Source organism: Montipora foliosa, chromosome 13 (assembly GCF_036669935.1).
Source record: "Montipora foliosa isolate CH-2021 chromosome 13, ASM3666993v2, whole genome shotgun sequence".
In the NCBI taxonomy this organism is placed as follows: domain Eukaryota; kingdom Metazoa; phylum Cnidaria; class Anthozoa; order Scleractinia; family Acroporidae; genus Montipora; species Montipora foliosa.
Window position 1 is genome coordinate 42,919,458 of NC_090881.1, and position 9,192 is coordinate 42,928,649.

Sequence of the window (9,192 nt, forward strand, 5' to 3'; positions counted from 1 at the left end):
GCAGCTCATTGAAGGTCATTGTTGCTCTTTATAACTTATTCCTCGTTTCAGCAATTGTGTTGCAAACAGAAAGGTGGTTTATGAAGAGTTGCATTCAAGGGAGATTCAGTCAGAGAGTTAGTGGAACGGATTCCTGAAAGCTAACTCGACTTGAAACATTTCCGTTGTTTTGAATTGCAGCAATAGTATTGGAGCCAAACCTGTGGGAGAAGTAGTGGGCAAAATGTCCCTTTTTATTCTTAACACAACTGAACACGATACCAACTAGAGGTGATAACGTCCTAGATCTTGTTATTACTAGCGTTGCTAGTCAAGTAAATGATATTTCTGTACTCAGTCCAAAAGAAAGCGGCCTGTTCACGGATCATGGCACCATCGTATTCCATTTAAAGATCTCAAGGAAAGCCGCGCCTCCCATAACACGAACAGTGTACGACTATAGCCGAGGAGATTTCAATGGGCTTCGCTCAGCCATCGGGGCCATCGATCTGTGTAGCACGATCAACACGGACGATGTCAACATAAGCTGGCACCAGTGGAAGGACGCGTTCCTCGCTGCGGTTCAGGATTATATCCCTAAAAAAACATCAAGGGGCGCAACAACCCACCATGGATCAATGGAGACATTGTTCACGCCCTCAGGAAGAAAGAGTCCGCGAGGCAGAAATTTTTGAGTTCCCCAACTGACTCTCTACGGGCTAAATTCAGGGAACTCAGAGCCAAAGTGAAAAATATGATCAAGGAGAGCCGAACTAACTTTTTTAATTCTCTGGACTCCGACCTCAGTAACAACCCAAAGAGATTTTGGTCGGTATTTAAACTCAGTAGTAAAGAGTCTAATTTTCCCGATACCATGTCAATGGGCGTCGGCGAAGGGGTATCGACACCAACTCGCACGGCCTCAAGCCCTGCTGATATCGCATCTATGTTCAACGAGTACTTTACGTCCGTGTTTAGTACCAAGGACCACCCAGACCCGACACCAACGGAGCCTGAACCATTGGATCACGCCCTGTGCGATGTCAGCTTTACCACGGAGGATGTATCGGAGCTCTGCTAGCCCTTGATCCTAACAAGGCTGCTGGTCCAGACGGCATCCCCTGTCGTCTCCTTAAGGAAACAGCGCGGCAAATAGCTCCATCACTAACTCAGCTGTTTAACCTGTCTCTCTGCTGCGGTACGCTCCCAGACGACTGGAAACTGGCGAATATCATTCCTGTCTACAAAAAAGGAGAAAAACAGTACGTATATAACTACCGCCCAATCTCTCTCCTCTCAATAGTCTCCAAGGTTCTTGAACGCTGTGTGCTGGGCAAAATACGTGACCACATATACTGCCTTATCAGCTGCATCCAACATGGCTTCACTTCAGGTCAATCTTGCACCACCCAACTTCTTGAAGTACATGATCACATCGGCTCGTTACTGGATGCTGGCAAGCAAACAGACATTATATACATGGTTGATCATACTCTGTTGCTGAACAAGCTCCAGACCAACTTCCTCATCTCTGGAAACCTATTGTCATGGTTCCGGTCTTACTTGTTAGGCCGGAGACAACGGGTTACCCTACTCAGTACCAGTTCCCCCGAGATGGATGTCACGTCAGGAGTCCCCCAGGGTTCCATTCTGGGACCAATATTGTTTCTCTTGTACGTGAATGACCTCCCTGATGTTGTGGTGAACTCGAAAGTGGCCTCATTTGCTGACGACACCAAGCTGTACCGGAGGGTTGACTCCACTCAAGACGCTATCCTCCTTCAAAACGACCTAGACAATCTGGAGGCCTGGTCTATCTCCTCAGGCTTGGTTTTCAACCAAAAGAAATGCAAGCAGCAGCACATCACAAGAAAGTTCAATCCAGTTGAGTTCCAGTACAAGATAAATGATAAGCCGCTAGAGGTCACCAATCACGAGAAAGACCTCGGAGTCTACGTTAGTTCCGACTTAACGTGGAAAAAGCACACGCTCAAACAGTGCGCTAAGGCAAACAAGTTACTGGGGCTCATACGTAGATGTGCGATGGACGTTCAAACCTCAAGCACCCGCAGAACTCTCTACTTAGCTATCGTACGTCCTGCTGTTGGCTACGCCACTCAAGTGTGGTCTCCGCAAACAATAGACCTCATAAGACGCATCGAACGCGTCCAGCGACGCGCCTCAAAGTTTATTTTAGATCTACCCTTCCTATGTGAGGAAAGCTATAGAGACAGGCTCTTGTCAATTGATATTCTACCTATCTGTTATTGGCATGAGTTTTTGGACTTGGTCTTTTTCTTTAAGGCCACCAATGGTATTGTTTGTGTATCACATGACGTGCTCCCTGAACGCATTGTTCCCATAAGGGTCACTAGAGCAAGCGCTAGCAATGCAAAATCTTTCAGACCAAAGAAATGCCGCACTTCTACTTATCAGCACTCTTTTTTTGTAAGAACTTCTAGAATCTGGAACGCTCTCCCCCTGCAGTTAAGATATGACCATGTAACTCTAAACCAATTTAAATCTCTGCTCTCCTCATACTACAAAGATGCACTTATCTCGCGCTTCGATGTTGAGGACCCTAGAACCTGGAAATCTGTCTGCTTAAGATGTAATACGCCACGCAACCTTTCAGAGCCTATTTCGTGTTGTTATTAGTTTTCTATATTTTACTATTTTATTTGAGTGTTTAGAGCTTTGTTAATCTTGGGCCCACAGTAATTGGCGTCAGCTGTTGTGGTCACCCTGCCTTACCCAGTATTTGTTTATTTTTTGTTTACGTCGTCATGTTTTGTTAATAGTTAATTTAGAAGGCGAAGTTTAATAAATAAATAAATAAATAAATAAATAAATAATAATAATAATTAGGTGAAAAGTTTAGGATATTAAACTGAACAATGAAGTACTTTCACTGGAGGGAAAGCTACCTAATACTTTCCTAATCATCTCCAAGCTATCCAGTGAAAGTGGTTGAAAAGCCATTCAATTGCGTAGTGTATAGGAATGATGATCCTCGATGATCATCGAGATTTCGTTGTGGTCGTTGCACAGGCACTCACAGGTCCCTGAAATTCTGTTTGACCTTTTCAGCATATGCGTCTCGATGTCACGCAATTGAAAAATGGCTCGTGCATGACTAACCAAGCGCTTGTTTGCTCATTTAAGTAAAACTCTTTCAGTTGTAATTCTTTTTTTACTTTTCGTATCTGTATATTTTTCAAATCCGTTAGAGAAACAAATTCGAGCTTCGTTTGATGGCCTTAAATGATCAACCTAAAAATATGTTGGCATAAGTATAAAATGACAACAGAGCAGAACGTTTTCTAAACCTTTCGTTGTTTGACACAGAAAAGGTCAACAATTTCTTTGTTAAATAAATTTTCTGCTTATTTTTGAGAAAGAAAGGAAAGTTAAGGGCACAAATATTATTGGTTAAAAAGGTCCGTAAATGCACATTTCAACCTCACGAACTACCGAACATTCATCTCCACTAATACCTAGAATAAAACGTTTTATGATGTTAGATCTCAAATGTATTGCAACATCTAACGTTTCCGTTTGATTCGCTATTTGGTCGTTTTAAGAATCGCATTTAACTTCTTCTGCCAACTCAGGTTTATGTTTCGTGCAAATTCAACCAATTCAGAGTTCAACTTAAAATTTGGAATACAATGCTGTTAACACATCTTCAATTGTTTGACCCAGGTTCCCTATAGTACAAGCTATTAATTATTAAGGGCGCTCCTTCTTAACTACAGGCGTCGTTGCTACGTAAATTTCGTAGGTTCTAGAACGACAATAGACAACCCGCTTGGCCATACATGGTTTATTGAGAAACACTCTCAGTTAGTGGACGTTGACCATATTTGAAAAAAAAAATTAAACTAACGCAGGATACATTTTAAAGGAACAAAATTCACATGACCAGACGTAGAACTTCGTTAGCATGAATGTTACGAAATTTGATATGAAATATGACATGAAATTTTTAAGGAATGTGATCACGGATTTCTATTGTGTTCTACTGTGTTCGATCTACTTTAAAAGACGATAATCCGATACCTAGGATGATGCGGGTGGTTTTTTTCTTTCCCATTATCTGAAAATAACAGTGCTGCGACCATTCTTGTCTGAATAGGAGCCTTTTACTCTCATTGTACCTGAAGAAGCCTGATTTGGCTAGCCGATATATAGTACACCACTAAAATCAAATCTACATTGTATCGGCTCTTGCTCAAGTTACGTCAACATCCATTTGTTATGTATATGTACATAGAAGCAATCCAATGTGAACTCTCATTGTACCTGAAGAAGGCTTGGTTTGGCCAGCCTAAATACAGTACATCGCTTAATCAGATCTACGTTGTATCGGCTCTTGCTCAAAATTTATATATTGAGTTCTTGAACAGTCACTGTACCCACCGACGGACAGTTCGCATTTTTTTCTGGCCATCGCTTCGACAGCACAAACGAAGCTGATAGGGTCTTCAAACCACGCCTTGGCAAAGCGTTTAAATCTCAAAAAGACATGATGTCCCAAACAAGAACATAAACAAAGGATCGTGGCTAACTCGATAAAAGTCTTTTACTCAGCTTTTCAGAGAGTTAAACTTTTCATATTTCCCGTCATATTGGTGGTCGGTCGGCGGGCGCCACTTGTCCCACGAAAACACCGCTGACAGTTCGCTGGCAGAATTTCGTTCTTAGCAACAGGACTGAAGTTAAGAAGGATCCCCCTTAAGAACACGCTTGTGCTGTTTAATTAACTTTTATAGTATAATTGGCTACGCAAGCCTACCCTCTCGGCAACAAAGACTATCAGCGTGTCATGAAACAACAACTACTTCCTTTCCCCCAATTATGTTAGGCTACTACCCTTTTCATTCAGCATACTGTCACATAAGGTAGTTCAGACAACTGACATAGTATATGTCTATTTCGTGACTTATATCATGACTGAATCGTAAAGCGCTCTCTACGTGCGTGTTTACTTAGTGACAGCAGTTCAACGACGGTGAAGTCAGAGATAACAAGTACCTACGGTAATTTTTATGCGCCCGCGAGACTGAGCGACCCCAAAAGACCCCTGTTTTCATGAAATTGCTTGCCTAGGTCGATGTTATTCTGTGGCAACTACGTTTCTACCACAAGAGCCTCACGGTAGTGGGTCGCGTAGCAGAAATGCTACGTTGCGGTGATAAACCTTGAATTGTTCAGGCAGTTGCCTTTAGGGAAACTTCAGCGAGATCATATTATTTTGGTTACCTTCAAGTGCTTTAGATCTCCATCCATGCGTTTTCAAGCCTCAGAAAACGTTTATCGGTCAAAAAGACCACAGAAGCATCAAAACAACGTAAAACATACACAGCGTAAACAACTTTTATTGGAATTAGTTATCCTCTTCCTTTATGAAGATGCGATGCTACTAACGCGATCTATTATCATAGCACATCCAGTTTGTATTATAAAATCGCCTTAACATGATTTCTCACGGAAAAATCTATTCATCTACGCTGGAAAAATAATTAATAATTCTTTAGGTGACAATCACTCAAGTCTATTCAAGTCGATTTTCGATCCCAGCAAGTCCTGATTCCGTTCAAATGTTAACTTCATACGTATTCTGTATATCGAAATTTGACCATTATTGTCTAGTTGTGTGAGTAGTAGTTTATCAAGCATTCATTTCACAAGGAAGGATCAGTCAATCAATCAATCAATCAATCAATCAATCAATCAATCAATCAATCAATCAATCAATAATCAATCAATCAATCAATCAATCAATCAATCAATCAATCAAAGAACTTGTCACAACTAGTACGTAATCTAAGAACCGAGACACTAAAACCAACCAGAATTGGCATCAATTTGACATCAATTTGTCATCATTTGACATCAATTTGACATCAATTTGTTGGCATTATTCGTAAAAAATGGACAATAACGTTGCGTTTACAAGACATGTTTCGATCGATCATCGATCATCTTCAGTTGCAGGTGTTCGTTACAGTGCGAATTTGAATTTTACAATGACTGCAAAATTCTCGCGTGCTCATTGGCTAATTTTTATTGTCAATAAGCGGACAGACACTGGCAGACACATCAATTTATAATTTATGCAATAATTACACGATACCGATTGTGAAAGTAGTCTGCCAATACGCGGACAGACACATAATTTTATAATTTATGCAATAATGACGCGATATCGATCGTCAAAGTAGCTTGCGGATCCACGAGGCGATAGCCGAGTGGATCCACAGCTACTTTGACAATGTTATGACGAAATTAATGATCAATACCAGGACAGACGCATAAAAAACTGACATCAATTTGTTAAATGTAACTAAAAAGATAGAGTTAGCTCCGCATGCTTTAAGTCCCTATTTAGACTGGGATTCACCCAGCGGATATGAGCAGCCTGTTTCAGAAACAACTGGAAACCATTAGGTGCCGTACCTAAAATTGAGAAGCAGCTCTCAGAACAGAGTCCTCGACATTCCTCAGAGTGAAGTACTTACTGTCCCTTTTCAGATGCTCACGAATGCGCGTCGAAATGTGTTGGAATGTTTTCCCGATAAAACAGGCATTACATCCTGCACAAGTGAATTCATACACTTCACACTGAACATGTTGCGGATCTTAAATGAAGAAAAGCGAGCTTAATGTCTAAATCGACGCCAAAACGCTTAACTACGTAGTTTAAGTAATCTTCTCTGAGTTTCTGTAAAAAAGGAACCTGCGTAAGGTAACTTAAAATACTTTACGGAAACAGAGGATTGAACTTGGTCGCCATTAGTTGGGGACGTCTGGGCTCTAGTAATATACTGATTAAGTACCTGGAAAAGGTTTTTACAGAAGGGTTTTTTTTCCAGACCAGTTGGCATTATATACAAATGTACTATTGTAGACTAAATAAAGAACATGGACCTATGACTGTGTTTATCACTTTAAATTGAATGGTCTTCGTAGTTTTCTCAAATTCCTATTTTTTTCTCTGTGAAGGTTTGCTTAATCGACCAACAAAGTGAGTAGAAAGTAAGATTGAAAATAATTTGCCCACAAGTCCCTTTATTCTGGCAGTCACGAAATTCGTTTTAAGCTAATCGACTGCAAGATCAGTTATATTAGCATACAATCTTGTGTCGTACTGACTGAGGTTCACATACGTCTGCAAAAGAGAAAAAAAGGATTGTTTTAAGCTCTTACTTGAGTATTTAAGCCAACAACTTTACGCAAAGATTCAAACCATTTCAAACACTCAAGCTAAGAGGGCCAACAACGAGTGAATATGGTAATTCTTGATAATTCACGACTGGCTGTCGAAATGGTAAGAATAAAACAGGAACATAGGTGTGAATGATTTTCTCTTTGGCAGAGAAAAACTAGGTTTTGCGGCTCACTTAGGTATAAGCAAGTGTGCGTGCAGACAAGTACTTCAGCGAGAAACAGCTCGGTAAATACCCAGAATCCTCCCTTTATTTCCTTACCTTGTGATTCCTCTCCATATCCTTCATTGTTTTCCTCAGCTTTTCAAATGAAGGTCGATCACTTGGATCTTTTTCCCAACACTTCATCATGATTTCATACCTAAGTTCAAAGATTCTCATTTCAGTATTAGTAGGGAATTTACTGAAAAACGATTTAATTATCACTCATTACCACAATGAGAAAAAGAAGTAAAAAAAAGTCATTTACAGTTTGTTATCCACATGTCTTGGCTTAGGCATTCTGTATCCTTTCTGAATTTTATCCGCAATGAGTCTAGCGTTTATGTCCGGATATGGAGATCCACCTATGGGTATAACGTTGCAGTTTCAAATACACTTGATACCATAATGGAATTTTCATGGATAGCAACATTTCTTTAAAATCTGTTGCTAGTTATGCAGATATTTTCAAGGCATCTTTTTGTCATGTCAGTCCTCAGAAGTAACACTTACCTACTGTTAAGATTTCGTAGAGAAGAACGCCATAACTCCACCTTCAAAAAAGAGCAAAAGCAAATGAACATGTATCGGAAAACAACATCAACAACATAAATACTTTTGTCCTTTGGCCATTTCAATTTAAACAGGAAAAGAAAACAAACAGCGGTTACAAACATTTTTATTTTATACTTGACGTTTCGTATGTTGCAACATACATCATCAGAAGTGAAAGTTAAAACTATTACACAAAATTTCAAAAATCTAGAGCGAGGCACTGGTGACTAGTTAAAAGGTGTGATAACAAAATCGTACCTTCCGGTAGTTGATACTTCCGGAAGAAATTAATAAAGAAAAAGCTTCTCACTACCAATGTTTTCATTAAGAGAGGGTTTTAAGTCACTGATTAATAGCGTTTCTTTAAAAACGCTATTAATCAGTGACTTAAAACCCTCTCTTGATGAAATAGCGTTTCCTTAAATTAAAGAAACGCTATTAATCAGTGACTTAAAACCCTCTCTTAATGAAAACATTGGTAGTGAGAAGCTTTTTCTTTATTAATTTCTTCCGGAAGTATCAACTACCGGAAGTTACGATTTTGTTATCACACTTTTTAACTAGTCACCAGTGCCTCGCTCTAGATTTTTAAAATTTTGTGTAACAGTTTTAACATCAACAAGCTTCAACAAGAATCACCTGAAGTAAAGAGCTCAAATTCTTGGAGATAGCTACTTGGGTCGGCTGCAATACGGAATCGGAATTGGCATTAATCAGCCCCAAAAGGGAAAGTTTGACTGTCTGTTTAAACAAGCATACTTACACGTCACTTTGTGTCGTGTATACGCCGTAAAACAAGGCCTCATATGCAGTCCATTTAACAGGCAACCGTCCCTGTGAAGTCAAAACCACCTTTAAAGAACTTAAGAGAATGTCATCATACAACAAGAAAAATATCTGGCAGCCTCTTAAGGCCTTTTAATACCTGGCAGCCTTTTAAGCCTTTTAAGGCCTTTTCAAAATAGCAAAGGTGGCACAAACGAATTATGGTCGGTCATGGTACAAATTAACTTCACGAACTAAAATACTGTTGTAACTTTACCCGACTTGTTTTGGTATAAATATCACCCTGTTCCACATTCCTCGCCATCCCAAAATCTGTCACCTTACATCTCTCTCCTTCGCCAACGAGAACATTTCTCGCTGCCAAGTCCCGATGGATTATCTATCGGAGGAATTGTGTAAGGATGTGTATTACAAAGAGGAGTATCGTAATCGACAAACA

General features: G+C 39.9%; 1 protein-coding gene across 5 annotated transcripts in view; it reads right to left on the reverse strand.

Moving 5' to 3' along the window:
- Positions 1 to 5,359: 5,359 nt before the first annotated feature.
- LOC137982345 (tyrosine-protein kinase receptor Tie-1-like) overlaps positions 5,360 to 9,192 on the reverse strand; it is a 24,609-nt gene continuing 20,776 nt past the window's right edge. For 2 of the 5 annotated variants that reach the window (XM_068829437.1, XM_068829439.1), the window contains 6 exons: positions 9,010 to 9,132; positions 8,731 to 8,801; positions 7,926 to 7,966; positions 7,681 to 7,777; positions 7,473 to 7,572; positions 5,360 to 7,153 (listed from right to left, as the gene is read on the reverse strand). In XM_068829437.1, coding sequence (XP_068685538.1) covers positions 7,085 to 7,153; positions 7,473 to 7,572; positions 7,681 to 7,777; positions 7,926 to 7,966; positions 8,731 to 8,801; positions 9,010 to 9,132 — 501 coding nt within the window. In that variant the 3' untranslated portion in view covers positions 5,360 to 7,084. Of the gene's footprint in view, positions 7,154 to 7,472; positions 7,573 to 7,680; positions 7,778 to 7,925; positions 7,967 to 8,606; positions 8,652 to 8,730; positions 8,802 to 9,009; positions 9,133 to 9,192 lie in introns of those variants that run through there. The other 3 variants (XM_068829438.1, XR_011118667.1, XR_011118668.1) reach the window with 3 other exon arrangements.